At 36.2% G+C, this 17,849-nt stretch overlaps 1 protein-coding gene across 3 annotated transcripts in view; it reads left to right on the top strand.

Annotated features, from left to right (window-relative positions):
- The window catches only part of SMAD2 (SMAD family member 2), a 90,545-nt gene extending 73,197 nt beyond the window's left edge, over nucleotides 1-17,348 (top strand). For all 3 annotated transcript variants that reach the window (XM_061400112.1, XM_061400111.1, XM_061400110.1), the window contains 5 exons: nucleotides 1,501-1,554; nucleotides 2,763-2,975; nucleotides 5,325-5,462; nucleotides 5,778-5,922; nucleotides 8,977-17,348. In XM_061400112.1, coding sequence (XP_061256096.1) covers nucleotides 1,501-1,554; nucleotides 2,763-2,975; nucleotides 5,325-5,462; nucleotides 5,778-5,922; nucleotides 8,977-9,100 — 674 coding nt within the window. In that variant the 3' untranslated portion in view covers nucleotides 9,101-17,348. The remainder of the gene's footprint in view (nucleotides 1-1,500; nucleotides 1,555-2,762; nucleotides 2,976-5,324; nucleotides 5,463-5,777; nucleotides 5,923-8,976) is intronic.
- Nucleotides 17,349-17,849: the final 501 nt, after the last annotated feature.

Genomic DNA, 17,849 nt, shown 5'->3' with positions numbered 1-17,849 from the left:
CCTTCCTTATTTTCTTGATTAGATTTAACCAGTTTACCTCAAACTGGAAGAAACAAATACTTTTTTCTAAGAAAATATAGTTTGCTGAAACTGACTCCAGAGAGTAGAGCTGTCTTAACAGTCATCTTTCGTAGAGGAAATAGAGTGATGTCTTAGAATAAACCCTAGAAAATGATTAACTGTAAATGATTTCACACAGGAGTTCTACCAAACTATTAAAGCATATGTTATTCCAATACTATTTAAACTGTTACAGAACATAGAAAAGACATAAAGCTTCTAGCTTGACTTTATGAAGCAGCATAACATTTGTGCTTATAACATAAATCTACAGATCTTTACTGCTTATGATTATTTATGTAAAATTTCTAAATAAAGAATTTTATCTCTTATCCTCAAAACCAGCATCATACTTAACGGGCAAATACTAGAAGTATTTCTTTAAAGTTAAGAGTAAGAAAAGAATTTCCCCATCACCACTTTTATCAAAATGTCACATACCCCCCAATGATTGATTAATTATGTCACATAGAAGTTTTTTAATACTGTTTAATCAAAATCGGGCTGAAAAATAAGACAGATGAATAAGTATTTGCATCCCGTACAATGAAAGGACTAATATTGCTAAAACATAAAGAGCCTTCTGTAAATCAGTGAGAAAAGTGATCAACACCACAATAGAAAATTGAGCAAAAGAAAAGAACAGACTATTTACAGGAAGGAAATAAAATATAAACAAATATCAAGCTGCTGAGTGTCATTTATAAGGGAAATGCAAATTAAAACTATACTTGTTGAGACCTTGTTCTCATTTATCAGCAATAACACATGAGCCTCCCCTCACTATTTTGTGACTGGGAGTGTAAACTGATACAACCTTTGTAGATGACAATTTCGGCAAAACTTATCCAAGTTACAGATGGAAAGTCCTTTGATTTGGCAATTTCCCTTTTAGAGTCTATTCTTCAGATACAATTCAGAGTATGCAAAATGTGCAAGATTAGTTGCTCATTGGAATCTTGGTTCTTGAACACCTGTCAACATGGGATCATAATATACCATAATGTAATGTTATGGATAGATGTGTAAGTAAATAGTAAGGAAATGTACCAGCATCTCTAGATGTTGATACAGAAGAATATGTAATAAAAAAGCAAAGTTCAGAATTGTGTTTACCATTTGTACATAAAAAGCAGGAGGCCCAGAAATACATTTGCTTGTATGGTTTGTAGAATATTTCTGGAAAGGTACACCAAGAACTGGCAACATTAGATGCCTTTGCAAGAGGGTAACTTGAAACCAGGACTTTTTTCTATCTTTTATATATTGAAGCTCCCAAAATTAAACGTCCCATTAAGCATTTGAATTCTTGGCAAATTATCTGTGTTATTATTTATGATTATTAATACAGCTAGATACAATAAATTTTATTATTTGGTCAAAGGTTTTGAAAATACTTTCTTTCATAAGCTGTTTTAAAATTGAATCCTTTTGTTTCAGGATCTCCAGCAGAATTATCTCCTACTACTCTTTCCCCTGTTAATCATAGTTTGGGTAAGTTGCAAATACTTAGAAGTACTCTTCCACCTTTTTATTTAAATGTCCTTTCTGGTAATTATTTTCCATATATAGGAGAAAGAGAGCTCAATGAATAACAGATGCTTGTTCAAATTAGTGCTTTTTTAAAAATGATACTGATAATGTGCCTCAATATTACTAAAACACCTTTCTCCTGGCACATAATGAATATAAGAAGTTAATTTTTATTCATGGAAATCATATGCATTGTTCATGAGGAATTTTATGTCCTATATGGCTAGACTTTATGGGTATATTTAGTTTCTATTATATTTTATAATAGCAGTTGTTAATATGAGACTGTGATAAATATAGAGACTTATTGCTCGCATATACATGTGATATGGGAGATACATATGTGTGATTGCTAATGTGTATGTATTTGTATTGATACATGTGCATATGTATGTTTGTGGGTGTATATGCACCTTGGTCTTCATTTTATACAGTTTCACAATTTCTCTTTAGTTTCTACACATTGGAATTTATTCTGCAAAATTGTCATTTTTTTCCTGTGGTATTCCTTACGCAATTTAATCAAAATTACAGCACTCAAATATATATGGTCTTTGTATTCCCATGAAATACGTAGATTCTTTCGATTTACATTGTGTTTCCACTTGCATACTTTGTGTTGTATTTTTATTTCTTGTGTATATGCAGGCTTTCTCTTTTTGTAATTAGGGTAACTCAGTGAGAAACTCATGTTAAAATCGACAAATGTCAAAAATATGTCATGTTTTGTATCCTGTCATGACAGGTTTTTTTTGTTTTTGTTTTTTTTTTTAATCTTGGGCTGTTGATGTATTAATCCTTGCTTTAGCTTTGTTCTACTCGATCCTACCCAAAATTAATTGTATAATGCAAATTGACTTATTTTACATGTGGTACAATTGGGGTAGAATTACTAGTGGAACAAGTTATGCACCATAAAGCCTAAAAAAGATGTTTGAAGATTTGGATGACTTAAGGAGATAGGGGAAATTTGAGAAACTGAAAATCTGCTGTGATCTTTGGAATCTGGGGTTCGTGATGTAGATGTTAAGTCTGTTTCCTGGGCTATTGCCAGTATAGGCTGGCATAGAACATGTAAAGATAATGATATTCAGTCTATTCTTGGCTTGACATGGCTTGAATTGTTCACACAACATTTCTTTTATGGGTTTGTTTTTCCCCTCTGCCAGACTTGCAGCCAGTTACTTACTCAGAGCCTGCGTTTTGGTGTTCAATAGCATATTATGAATTAAACCAGAGGGTTGGAGAGACCTTCCATGCCTCACAGCCCTCGCTCACCGTAGACGGCTTCACAGATCCATCAAATTCTGAGAGGTTCTGCCTAGGTTTACTCTCCAACGTAAACAGAAATGCTACGGTAGAAATGACAAGAAGACACATAGGTATGTTTGTTTTCCTTGTGAGAAACCAGTGCCGTTTACTCATAACGTGAGCACTGCGTGGTTTACCACATCAAGAGATTGTGTGCAGGAAAGCCTGCCTTCTCTCTGTCAGCTTAAGTGCAGTCAGGTTGCACAGCTTCACCGCTTTCAATAGTGATTCTGGTGATCCTTCCTCTCTCTGCGAACTTTCTCTTTATTTGACACCCTCGACACTGGGAAGTCCGTCAGTAAATATGTGTTAAAATTCCTTTGCTGAACCTCTACCAGTCATAAAGTTGTCATGTTCAGATTTTAGGGTTGTAATTTTAGCAAATCATGAATTTTTTTCAGTTTGTGTGCATCTCCTAGTTTTTTCTCCGCTTCAGTGAATTCATAGATCTGTACACTATTAATCTAAAGCAAGATATCTAAAACAAAAACCACCATTACCTTGTTCAGAAATAATTCAGAGGATCTTAGAATGTGGTTGTCCCAGGTACCCTCTCAGGGAGTTTTTGAGGTGAAAACTGTTTTCGTAATGGTACTAAGGTGCCGTTTGCCATTTTCACTCTCATTCTCTTGTGACTCGACAGTGAAGTGTTCCAGAGCTTACAAGGCTTGCGATTTTGCAAGAAGTTAAACATAGACTCTGATGAAAATTCTGTCTTAAGCCAGACATTAAGAGGTTTGCAAAGATATAAAACTCTTCTCACTAATTTTTTCCTTACTTTGGGAAATAGTTAGTTTTCATAAACTTGTTTATGTTAATATGTAGTAAGTTTACTATTTTGATTTTCAAATGAATTAATTTTTTTTGAATCTTTAGTTTTAACACATAGTGTGGTAAGTTTGCATGTATTTAAGACATATGAATAGCAACATTTTGGCACATTGGGGTTTTTTGTTTGTTTGTTTTTGTTTTTTGACAATGAGGGAAATAGTTTGAGTGCTACTAAAATAACTGAACATAATTCTCATCACCTTAAAGAAACTTCTTTTAATAATAGTGTGCTTCTGTTTTCATTTAATTAACCATTACCTCCTATGAGAAGTAATGCTGATCACTGAAGAGTCTGTGATACTGCAAAGTGCTAGTGACTTCAGACATGTTTGTTGGCTCTGTGTGAAATTTCTCAAATCTTGCTTGATGTATAAACTTTACATAATCTCACTGAGGTACTCAGATGTCTTGTAAGTGACGAAGGCCTCTGAATATCCACCCTCCTTTAACTACTTTAACCCTTCTTTAAAATAGTTCTGATTTTTCTATGTTCTCATTAGGGCTCTGCATAGAAATGTAACAGGAGGTTAACTTTACCGTATTTACTTCTAAATAAGTAGGGTTACCCTGCTTTTTCACCCTACCTCATCTGAAGCTTGAGGTCCCCTTCCAAGCTCACAGGTGATTACTACAGAGTTCACTTCCTTGAAGTTGTAGCAGTGAGATCCTCATTTCCTACAGACTGTCCACTAGAGGCTACTCTCAGCAACTAGAGGCCAGCTGCATGCTCTGCTGCATCTTTACAGTCAGCAGTGAAGACTGTTAAGTTCTTCCCCTCCCACTTTGAGTCTCTCTTGCCAGGACCAGCCCAGTCCCTCTAAGGTTTTTCACCTGATTAAGTCAGGCCCACCGAAGATACTGTTCGTTTCTTGGGGTCAGTTGATTTAAGAACTATACATCTGAAAAATTCATTTCATTTAAGCACTACTTAGTGTTTGACTGAATAATTGAGAAGATAAACACACCAGGGATGAGAATATTAAGTGCCGTCTTAGAATTCTGCTTTGCACAGTTTTGTTTTTTTTTAATCCTTGTCTTTCTTATATTTTATGTATATTTGATTTGTCAAATTCTGAAAGAGGTATATTAAAATCTCCCAATATAATTTTTTCTTACCTCATTCTGCTTTTGTAAATAGAGATCTGGTTACCACAATAATATATAGTTTTAAAAGGGGCAGATGATAATTTTTATTATTTCTTTTCTTAAGCATAGTGGGTTCTTTAAAAAGAAAAACTGTGTATCTTAATGAAGGCATATTAATCTAGACATTAGTTAATTCCTTCAAATAAATTAAATTGCTTTATTCAAAAATATGATTTGTTTGAAATTCTTTATTTTGCTTATCCACTTTTCTACATTAAGCACTTGGAATGAGCACATACTATCTTTATGAATCAATAAAATCATTGTTGAAAAATACTTGGAAAAATAATAGTATGTTTCAAAGTTAGATTTCAGAAAAGCATAGCTGTGGGAGAGATCATCACGATACTTTATACCATTTTACTTTTCCTCTAAGAATCCTTCAGAAGTGATGTTGAAGTAGTAAATGTTGTAAAACTAATTCCATATATATTTCGTTGTAGGAAGAGGAGTGCGCTTATATTACATAGGTGGGGAAGTTTTTGCCGAGTGCCTAAGTGACAGTGCAATCTTTGTGCAGAGCCCCAACTGTAATCAGAGATACGGCTGGCACCCTGCAACCGTGTGTAAAATTCCACCAGGTATGGATCCAGCAATATAAATGGGCCTATCATGTCAACTTGCTGAATTTTTCTTTGCTATTAATTTTTGAAATCAGGAGATGATTTGCATGCTCATATTTAAATGTCTGTTGGAGAAGGAAATGGCAACCCACTCCAGTATTCTTGCCTGCAAAATCCCATGGACAGAAGAGCCTGGCTGGCTAGGGTCCAAGGGGTTTTGTGACTTAGCAACTGCACCACCACCACCATTCTAATATCTATAGCTCTTTTAAAATGATTCTCTTATACTATCTTCTTCATACATAATGTTTTTATATATTTTTTCAATTGTAGGCTGTAATCTGAAGATCTTCAACAACCAGGAATTTGCTGCTCTGCTGGCTCAGTCCGTTAATCAGGGTTTTGAAGCCGTGTATCAGCTAACTAGAATGTGCACCATAAGAATGAGTTTTGTGAAAGGGTGGGGAGCAGAATACCGGTATGAAATACATATTCAATTCTTAAGTTTCTAGAGTGTAATTCTTTTTCTTCCACTCCTTGAATCTTCTGAAGTTTATCCGTATTTTCATTGAAGTTTATAGAGAGCAAATCTTTATGTAAAATAACAAAAGAAAGTTGGAGGCCTCTAGATTCAAAACTATTGCAAATTCCTGTGCTGGCACCATAGAACATAGAATTAAAACGTGTATGGACAGGCACTGTCACAGAATGCAGAGTGTTAAACACCGTAAATGGCATATTGGAAGGGTTACCAGTTCATGGAAGGAGAGCTGTTTTGCTGGGGCCAGGAGAGGTAGAGATGGCCCAGAGTCTGGGTTCTAAAAGGTGTCTAGGATATCAGTAGTCATAGGTGTACAGGGGTGGAAAGTGATGATCCTGGCAGTAGAATACAGTTCAGTTTGACTGGAGTATAGAAAGTAAAGAATAATAGGACTGGACAAAGAAGTTGAGATGACTTTAATATAAGGTTAAAAGATTGAACATTATTCAGTAATAGAAGGGGGTATTTGGGTACCAGACACTGTGCTGTGTTTTAAATGCAGTATCTCACGCCTCTCGGCATGGCTAAGAATTACTGTCGCTGTTTTTATTCTTTCTTTATAAGGTTGCAGTCTTTGTAAAGTTTAAAAAAAAAGAAGGTCCAAACTCAATATTTATTTGGAAATAGGCTTAGGTGAGATTTAATAGTTTGCCCAAGGACACGTTCTCAGGGGTAGAGATGGGACCTGAGGAAAGCTCTCCTTGACTGTTCTCTAAGGATAGTAGTAGCAGTTACATAATTGAGTTTTACCAGAACCAATCTGTCATCAGGGAGTAAGATCAATTAGGCTGTTGCTAGATTAAACAGTTGATTGGATTCCACATCAAATAAAGGGAATAGTTCATCAGCATAATAAAATGAATAAAACTATAAATAAAATACTTAGCTTTTCTCCAGTTCACATTACTTACAGTCTGAATGTCTGCTTAAGAAGATACTCATATGGTATAGTAATAATACTCCTGTTTCATTCAGCAGTTTGCACCCTTCTTAGAATTTATTTCATTTGAACTTGATTCCCTGTCTTAAATTTTGAGGTGTATGACTTTTGTGATGATGAGATTTGAGATCTACTGGTTTGACTACTTCTATAAAAATATACAATGTGTTATATATTTGTATCTAAAGTGAGACTTGTCACTGTTTTGTCCAAGTTATGTTAGTGCAAGAATTCATTTTTTGACTTTGCTGTAGCTCTCTTTTGTTTTAATCATTTCCCCTTTGAGATGGGATAACTTTAAACAATGCTAAGTTTCTTTTTTCCTTTGAACTTGGATTGAGTTGATATTAAAATTAGATTCGGATAGTACTGTCTGATACCAGTTTATTAGGTCAGACATTCTTTTTCTCCTTCAAAAGATTATAATGTTGTGAAACATGGTAGAAATGGAGTGGCATTAAACATGAGTTACATAGGTCAGGGAGAATGCCATGTGTATCTATGGGTCTCCTGCTAAGACCAACGTTGATTGGTGGAAAGAGATACTGTCTTTCATTCACTGTGGTCTCTGCTGTTCTTTAACCCAGAGATAATATAAAATCTATACAAGAAGCAGTAATATACAGTATGTATTCATGGATAGTGGAGTTTCAGGTACATCTACTTTGGATAATAAAGTTTCCTTTAACATTTACAGATCAAAATAACTTAGATACCCTTATATCTGTGAACTGTGGAACCTTTTACCCTTAATGACGCAGGTGCTGAGGAGATAGATTTGATGTTTGGATTTCTAAACTATTTTTCAGTTTCTTTAAGTGCCAGCTTGATTCCCAGCATAAAAATCAGGAGACACAGTAAGGGGAAATACAGATGTGTAAAGAATTCATGTCTCAGTTAAGTGAGTGAGTACTGAAGTGAATAATCAGGCAGGGGCACAGATAATGTGAGGCTCAGACCCTGAGACAAGGGTTTGCCTGCTAGACGTTTACTCAGGAAATGGAGGGAACACTGCCAAGGAAGGAGGAAGTAAAGAAGAGAGGCAAGGGAGGGAATATGACACATACCACTAGAGCTGTTCCCTTAGGAAAACTTTGGGAAGAGTAAAGGACACTCAGAATTACGCCACTTGGAGGGAAAGGAAACTGGGCATTTAAATGCCAATTCCTGTGTCATTGGTTGAGGTCTGTTCCTGGAGATGTTAATTCACTGGCACTTCTGGTCTGTTCCATATATGGACGGAGCAGAGGTTCGCAGGCACAGAAATGCAGATACCTACAGTTAGAAGTGGGCTGGAGAACACTGAGAATCTGAAGGGGGTCGCAGAGCACCAACACCAGCTGCTACAGAAAACCACATCCTCTGAAATACAATGGTAGTTCTAGGTTATACTGAGCATGTGTCACTTGGAGGTGAAGAGTTGATCATGGCCTTTCCTCATGTTTGCAGCGTTGTCACGTTGAAGCAAATAGACTTACTGTATATAATAAATAAAAACTAAAATCTGTATGTGAAAGTGACAGGATGTCCTTGAACAGTTTGCAATTTTTAGAGGATAGCTTGTTTAGTTGAAGTACTTGTGGTGTTTCTTATTAAAAACCTGCATGATTTTGCTAAAAGGGATGTTGGTTGTTGGTTTTGTCAGGGGACATTGGACCCCAGCTTTGAACATTCTGTGGTAAGCTTGGGTCAGAATTTTTGTCTTGATGTACTTTAAGTCCGAACTCTGTTCCATTTGGACTTCATTTTCTGTTTGAGTATTTTCTATTCTTCGGATGATTAATAGGTAAAGTGATTGTATATATTCTGATTTGCTTGGGACAGTGCTGGTTTATATCTCTTGCCCTGCCAGTGATTATTTATAGTGTTATAAGTACTTTGTTAGACTTTAAGGATTAAACAGTTTTCAAAATAATAGATGTCCAAACTTAATACTCGTTCAAAAAAGAATCTAGGTTTTCGTATATACAGCCTATTGATTTATCTTAGTTCTTCCATATCCCTGTTATTCTTTTGATTTCGTAATTATTTTCTTTCATTTTTTTAAACAGAAGGCAGACGGTAACAAGCACTCCTTGCTGGATTGAACTTCATCTGAATGGACCTCTACAGTGGTTGGACAAAGTATTAACTCAGATGGGATCCCCTTCAGTGCGTTGCTCAAGCATGTCATAAAGCTTCATCACCAATCAAGTCCCATCAAAAGACTTAATGTACCAACTCTTCTGTCATAGTATTTGTGTGTGGTCCCCGTGGACTGTTTACTATCCAAAAATTCAAGAGAAAACAGCACTTGAGGTCTCATCAATTAAAGCACCTTGTGGAAGTGGTTTCCTATGTTCGAATATTAGATGGGAAAATTAATGTCTAGAAATACTCTCCCGTAAAGGAGGAAGAGAAGATTTTAAAGACTTACTGATGTCTTGTTGGGCATAAACCTGAGTGTCCCAAAGGTTTATTAATAACAGTAGTAGTTATGTGTACAGGTAATGTATCATGATCCAGTATCACAGTATTGTGCTGTTCATATACATCTTTAGTTTGCATAAATTAGGTGTGTGTGTGCTGCTTCTTGATTTAGGCAAGCCTTTATAAAGTTACAGTACCTAATCTGTTATTCCCACTTTTTTGTTATTTTTGTGTGTCTTTTTTAATATATAATATATATCAAGATTTTCAAATTATCATTTAGAAGCAGATTTCCCTTGTAGAAAAACTAATTTTTCTGCCTTTTACCAAAAATAAACTCTTGGGGGAAGAAAAGTGGATTAACTTTTGAAATCCTTGACCTTAATGTGTTCAGTGGGTCTTAAATATTCATTCTTTCTGTGTTTGTTTACTTACTGCTAAATCTCATTATAAGGAAACTTTATGGAAATCTTTCTAAACCTCTCCTCCATTTCTACTTTTCCACCAAAACAGTGTAGCATGACATCCATCACCATCAATGGTTGAACTGATACTGCCAGCACCAGTTAATTCTGAGTACAGTGATAATTCATATGGAGTAAGTCCCTTTGTCTTACACCAAATTTCAGTTTCAACAGGTAATAAGAGACTTGTGTAACCTGGCAGTCTTTTGATTTATCTTTACACCTCATAAAAAATGCACAGGTGGCAGTATAATTATTTTCAGGGATATACTGCAATTACTTCAATATATTTATCCTTTCTGAAAATTCAATCTAAGAATATAAACCCCCTTTTTAAAAGATACTTTCAAATATTTCAGTAGCAAACCTCTTTTGAGTTGAATTTCATTGGATTTAATCACCAGACTGTATTACGAAATGGACTTTTGTAAATGTAATTGCTTCGGCAGAATACCTAGAAAAGTGGTGCTGAGGTCTGATCAGCAGATAGGGGCCATCTGTTTTTAAGGTATGTTGTATTAAATTTATAAAATCTATGTTATTTTACATAATTATGAATTCTGAATTGTAAAATTTGGGGGAGAAGCCGTTTAGCAAGTTTTTTATCTTATGAATACCTGTGGTCTGAGCTGTTCTTAACTAATCCTGAATATGTGGTGACTGTTAGAAGCCACCATACTTCATGCTCTGCAGGGACAGGCACGACCAGAGGTGTCAAAAGCTCTGTTGGAAGTCATTCTACAGCAGATAATCCTTATTTTATTTAGTTTGTTGTTAACTCATTCCAGTTTAAACTTTTCTTGTTTGCATCTCAATAGAAACAGCCAGTAACCACTCCTGGTCCCTTTCTAGTAAGTTTTCATATTTTTAAAGACAGATTTTCTTTGGTTGGTACTTGTGTTTTATAACCACATTCACCTGTATGTACAGGTGTTATTTTCAGTACTTTCCGCATTTGATTGTTTTCTGTCAGATACTCCGCGTTTTCCTGTGTTTGTATATGCATGTATATGTTCGTGTAAACTTGGTAGAGTGGTTTTTCGTTCTACAGATATTTATTGTTCACCTGTTACGTGTGCCAGAACTTTCTTAGCCTTTGGATAAAGGTGAACAAGACAGCTGTGGCCCTTACCTTTGCCGAGATAGCAGTTACTCTAACAATTAGCGTATTTGTCTATGAAGGAGATAAACAGGGGGCTGTGATCGAGCAAAGCAGAGGGAAAGCTTCTGTAATGTGATGATTGAGCTAACACGTGAGAAAGGAGCAAGCCATGCGGAGAGCCAGGGGAAAATAGGCATTCTTGGCAAAGAAAATGGCATCAAATGCAAAGGCATATTTTAAAGGAAACTCATCACTTATTAGGTGTTTATGCTTTATACAAAAACCTCTTCACAGATCCAAACTTGAGGATCAGATTGGTCTACAATTTATAATGGTGGCCTTATTTTGTAATGGACTGCTTCATGTGTCATTCTTGTTAGTGTTTCCTCTTCCTCAAGTCCTTTCTATAAAAAGCTTGCACCAGGTCAATACCATTTAATGGAATAACCCTTTCTTTAATTCTGCCTTGGGCAAATTTTCACTGTTGTCGCAACTGGCTGCTTGCTTCCAGACGTCCTGCTGCCCACTGATCACTACTTGTACAGCCCGTCTTGTGGATGGTATAAATGTCCCAGGTATCGCCACCCTCAGACCTGTTGAAAGTGTGGAGGCTCTGCCCTTTGTACTTGGGAAGTTGTGTGATGTTAGGGAATACTGTTCCTTGTCTGGGGTCAAAGAACAACTCAAAATGGTGGAAAGTCCTGGCTGTTACTTTTGCATTGGTATGTTCAGCAAAGCAGTACCGTCTGTAGCATTTCAGTAATGGATCACGTCTCTACAGTCGTGGTGGGATTCTTCTACATAGTATGAAGCTGGGATTCAGCTCTTTGGAAGCCCCTATTGTATTCAGTAGTTAGACCAGTCAAGCAGTTGACTTGATGGTGGGGGTGGTTACATTTGTATGAATATGTTCAGTGGTCTTAATCTGCTTTTTAATGAGATGCTGGTTTTGCATTTTGTTTTGTCCACTGTGGCCTAATTTTTGCTGATTGTTTTTTTCCTTTACAGGGTTTGTTTTCGTTCTTCTAAGTGATACGATCTCCTCTTTGTAGAATTTTGTCTTTATTTAAATTAGCAACATCATTTAGAATTTCTTCTACACAGTGCTGGTAATGTCCTCAGTTTAACAACGTGAGAACTGAAGGATCATGCTCTCTATCACATTTCCAAAATAAATGGTGGTTTTCACACTGGATTACATACATCTTAGGGCTGGTTTAGGGAATTGGAGGCTAGTTTATTCCCACTGACTTTGGCCTGGCTGGCCAGTGGCAGCTTCATTTTTATTCTGTATTGGAGTTCTACATAGATTTCTTTTTTTTAAAGTTTCACTGCTTAATAAAAGGTTGACTTTCCTGACTGGGTTTGAACTACACCATACTAACTAGTTGTAATTGTGCGTTATGATATACCTTCATTCAGTGAACACTTACTGATGCCTGTTCTTTACCCAGCCAGTGTGACGTTGAGTGGTAAGATGACTGGGATTTGGTACTGACTCTTAGTCTTGTGGGGGTTACTTTCTCCCTCAGGACCTGTCACTTTGTCAGAAGAAGACCTGCCTAATTTTTCTTGAAACCTAAATATTCTTGTTCTGTATTCTTATTCTGTATTCTGAGTGTGTACTTGCAAGTTGTTAATATCTAAGGTTTTTTTTTTTAAACCTTAAATCATATTTAACGTTTTTGCTTACTTCATCTGTTCTTTAGACATTGCCAGATTTTCTTCTTTGTTAAAATTATTTTAATTTCACTTTATTTGTGCCTTTATTGTCAGTTTCATCAAGACTAAGATTTTGAAGGTGAAAAACAATCAGTCTAGTCTCTTGCTAGTTCAAATCAAATAAAAGAGTATATGTACCCAGTTCGTTTCTCTACCTCTTCCAAAAACTGTCCAAATATATCTTTCACATCTTTTAAAAAAAAAAATAATTAAATACTTTGAGCATTTATTCAATAATCAGCGCCTTCCTGGTCTGGTTGATGGTGGGATGTAATATAACGCAAGACAATCCTCACTGTTCTTAACATCTGTCTTTATGTACAGTCTTGACTTTCATAGCTGAGTGGTTCTGATTCACAGATTGCTGCCCCTCCACCATTCCCCCAGTATCTCTTTAGATAATTAAGTAGTCTGTGGACATAAGCAACCCATGATCTTGTCTCTCACTCTGGTGCAACGCGTTGAGGTTTAGACATAACAAATAACTGCCTATTTTCTTTCCTTCATGAACTTTGTTTTACTGAGCCCTTTATATTCCTCAGCTGAATTTCTTGCTTGCTTGCTTCTCTTGACAGCACGTATCCCTAGTGGTTTTGCTGATTGCCCCCTTCCTTTCCAACCATGTTTTATCTGCATACATCAGAGCGTTTCTATCCTTTGAACTTTACTAAAGACCAAAAAGGATGGTGCTGTTCACACCCAGGGTCCTAACTTTTTTCACCACGAAGGTTGATGTTCAGATTAGTTAAGTCACTTATAAGTGGTTCAGAAATTCTGTCCAGTTAAATATGTGTGGTGTATGTGTGTGACGATCAAATAGCATGAATCATCACATTTTGTTTAAATTGTGTTTAGGATTATGAACTTTTCCAGCAGTTGCAGCCAATAATTTCCCCATAATACCAGCCCAGTTTCCACCTTGGAGCATATTGAGTTGTTGTGTTTAGTACAATCAAGAGTAATAACAGTAGAGTGTGGTGTCCAGAGGTTGTCAGAATTCTGTTGAGTTCTTTTTAATATCTTCCATTTCAAAGTTTTTATAAATATTTTGTCTGTTCAGACTACCTTTTGTGTGTGGGGATCGAGGGGCAAATTTTATCTTGGGAGTGGAATTCCTGTGTTGGGAGCCTCAACCAGGAAATGTGAGCTATACTGGATACAGATAGCCTCATGATCGCTTTTATGATAAGTTGTCTGATGTGTTCACATAATTTTTTGGGTAGGAACTGTTTTCTCTTGGATATTATAGCTAACTTTATACATAGCATAACTGCCTTAAGTCTTTTTAGTAGGAAATAAATTATATAATGTGTATGTATGGATTTATATATACATATACACTCATATAAAAATCTTAACAGTAGGGGTTGTCTGCACACATTTTAACAGTATTCAATGATTTTATTTGTTAGATCTCAGTAAAAAATTCCTAAGTTGGCTTGCAGACATCTTCCTTTCATGGACAGACCATCAGGGTAAATTTTTTATTCTGCCAGGGTCCTAATTTGGTGGTTCTGTTAGTATGCCATTTTTAGGCAGCTTGACAATTAAGAATCAGAACTGAAACTGACATAAAAAAAAAAAAGCTCTTGAGTGGTCTCTGTGAAAGGTACTGACTTTAGATTACATAAAAGATTTTTTTAAATAATAATGTTAGGTTGTGTGCCCCGGGCCCCTACTCTTTTTCCCCCTGGCATAAGACTGCTGCTTTAGATAACGTGGGAAGTACCACTACCAAGTCAAGTTTTCTGTAATTAAGGATAGCCTAAAGATGACTTTCTTAGCTGTGCTCAGCAGAAATGAATTTTCCAAGACTCTCTGGGTCATTTCTGATTTACAGAGGATCTGACCAGAGTGTATTATTAGCCTGAGTTAACTTCAGTGTCTGTTGGTTCACTGCCATGAAATCCTCAATAGACCCAGATTTTCACCGTTGGTTGAGATGTAAGGGCCCTTTGAAAGAATAATGCCGCTGATGAAGGAAATGAGTATTCATTAACTCCACACAAAGGACTTCTAGATTTTTCTCCCCCCACCCCTGATTATATTCTTCTACCCTCTTTAAAAAGAAAAAAAAAAAAAAAAACCTCTTACTCTCTCCAGAATTTCCAGTCTGCTCTTTTGCAGGGTTGGGGTGGGGGAGGGGCGGGGAGGTGCGGGTGGTGCTGGGAAGGGTTTTACTTCCTCTTCTGATTAAAGATGCTTATTTATTGAACCGTGAAATTCATAATATATTGATTTAAGGACAGAAGTGAAGTTTTAGAATTGTAAAAATACTTAACTATTATATATTTTTCATTTCACACTTGACAGTTTTTTTTCTCCCTGTGGCTTTAAAGCTTTTGGCTGTTTTTCAGTGTTAGTCTCTAGGTAACTTGCTGTATTTCTGGTTCTGTATTAAGTCCTGCCGTTTACAGTGCTGTGGCATAAAGTTGGTTCTCAGCATAGAAGTCTTCCTAAAGTCTTTTTCTTCCAAAGAGATTTTCCTTTCTCAGTAATTCCTAAGATGATACTTGTTTGTCACTTTCTTTATTCACATTCTTGGATTGTTCAAACAAAAAAAATTGTTGGTGAAAAAGATTAGGGTCCTTTTCTGATGAATGTATATGTACCTGCATTAAGAATGTAGTCATTTGTTGGTTTTATGTAACTAGTATATACACAGATTAAATCAGGAGAAAGAATTATCTCATACATAGCATGTAGGTAACATGCATGGATTTTACATTTTTTAAAAATACCCTATTTTTTTGGCAAAATGTAGAACCGAAAATGGTCATTTCTTAGACCAGCTTTACCTCAGGCTTCATTTTTGCTGTTTTGACCCTGGGCCTTTAAGGCATAAATATTTATACCTTTTTATTACTGATAGTGAAACTGTGACACTAACCATTTCTGTAATACAAGACGGCAAAACAAGAAAAACTATAAAGATTAAGATGAAAGCAGTTGTGCAGTTGATGAACTAGATCATAGCGTTGTAGGCAAAATAAAAATGTGCATATCTGAGAATATTTTTTTTGCCGTCTCTCCCCAAGGCCAGACCTTCTGGTAGAGCACAGTTAAAAGTAACATAATTCTGGGCCTTTATAATCTGAGGGAAATGGCTCCAGTTGGCAGTCTTCTTGTTAACATATGAAGCCCAAACGTGGGAAATGGTTGGCAAAGAATATTTTCACATAAAAAAAAGAATATGAAAAGATATAAAACTGGATTATTCATTTAGCTCTGAAAAATCTCAAAAAGATATAGTAAAATACTATGTAACTGGACAAAACCTGAAGAACCTATAGAGGATTTATGTGAAAACAGGCTTCAAGGATGAACTGTTACATGCTCACCAGTTTGCTTAAGTTCGATCAACCTGTTCTTAAAGTAAGATATTTGTGGACTTCTAGGAACTAGCGATTAGCAGGTGTCCTAAAAAGATTTTTGAGCTGATTCCCTCATAAGTAGCCCTATATGCTCTTGAAGATTCTTACCCTTCCTCTAGTGATCCTAAGGGAGGAGTGAGGAGTGCTCTTTAGGGTGGCAACCTGCCCTGGCATGTCTGGGACTGAGGTGGTCCCCTTGGATGCAAAATTTTGTGAGTGCTAAACCCAGGAAAGCCCAGGCCCACACAGCAAGGAGGAGCTGATAGCCCTGGCTATTCTTGTGACTTAACCTCACCTTAAACATTGTACTAGTTTCAATTAAGTTCAATTGCCTTACGGCACGTGTCCTCCGGTCACTTATTACTGTGGATGGAATGTGAGATTTAAGACAAATAATAGCTAATGGCACCAACGTGCTCTTGGTAATGAGACTAACAGTAATCCAGGAAAGATACCCGGTGGTTGAATGAAACAGAAGAGGCAACTAGACAGTGAAGTTCTTCAGAACCTGTGTGTATATGTAAGTACAGATCATGCCTTTATGGGGTTAAATTATTATATCTGAAATTTAAATTCTCATGGTAAAAGAAAACTGAGGAGCGTGGATTTTTTCTCTCGAGGAAAGATACGGCCTTTGATGCTCTATCTTCTGCATTCCCCAGACTGTCCTGCTCAAGAAGCCAAAATGTGGCATTTTTATGTTTATTCTCAGTGAATGTCGTATTGTGATTACTAAATGCATCAGCCAGGGGCAGATCAAGGAACTGGTGTTCTGATCCACTCTGAGCAGCACCCTCAGTTCTGATAGCCTCCTAGCCCTCAGGTGCTTGCCAGCTATGACACCGACACGGGAGGCAAGATTCCTCTAAGACGGCATTGATTTTGTAATGCAATATGAAGGGTGCAGAGTCTGTTCTTGTTCCCCTGTGGTAGTCTGCAGACTGCATCCTCTCTGTGCACTGTGATGTAGACGGTAGATGTGTTCTTTGTAAGCTTTAATCCTATGATTGTCAGAAGTATGATGTGGTTCCATTTTTAAAAAATTAAACAATGAGCTGAGGCTTTATTTCAGCTGGTTTTCAAGTTAAAGTTGTGAAATACTGATTTCCTTCCCTCCACCCACACCAAATACTTTAGTCTATTTAAAGTACAAAAAAAAAAAAAATAGTTCTACTTAAGAAAACATTGCTTAAATGTCCTGTGATTTCTGGTCAAATTTTATATATTTGTGTGTGTCTGTATGTGCTTTCACTTTTTACCTTGTTGACTCTCTACCTGTGTTAACAGTACTGTCACCATTGAAAGGTGAACATTTTTCCTAGCATTAAAAAAAAAGCCATTTGAGTTGTTAACCATGTTATTATGGGACTAATTTTTTTTTATTGTTTTTATTGATCTTAATTTAAACTGATTTTTTAAAGAGGGGATTATATTTTGCTGACCACACTCTAAATTATATGGAAACAAAAAGTTTTGTTGTGTGTATTTCACATAATGGAATTATGCTATTGAGTGACTCTTTTTATTTTTTAAGTTTGGTGTTATATGAAAAGTTTATCCCACTCCCTTGGCAGACAGATATACACTGCTTGGAATAGACGCACACAGCACATACCTCACAGAGCTAGCTGATTAAGCATTTTAGTTTATTTCAGAGCTTTCCTGTGCCAAACTAATGATCTGATACTCATGATTGTTCAGTGAACAACAGAATAGAAGGTGAAATTCACATTAACTCTCAAAATGTACTCTTAGCAAAAAAAGCAATTGGTATTTTTAAAAGACTTCATTGAAAAATAATACATACTCATAATTGTATCATTGTTATGAAATAATTGAGAAACAAACTTTTT

Source organism: Bos javanicus, chromosome 24 (genome assembly GCF_032452875.1).
Source record: "Bos javanicus breed banteng chromosome 24, ARS-OSU_banteng_1.0, whole genome shotgun sequence".
NCBI classification, from domain to species: Eukaryota; Metazoa; Chordata; class Mammalia; order Artiodactyla; family Bovidae; genus Bos; species Bos javanicus.
This window is presented reverse-complemented; position numbering and strand designations above follow the sequence as displayed.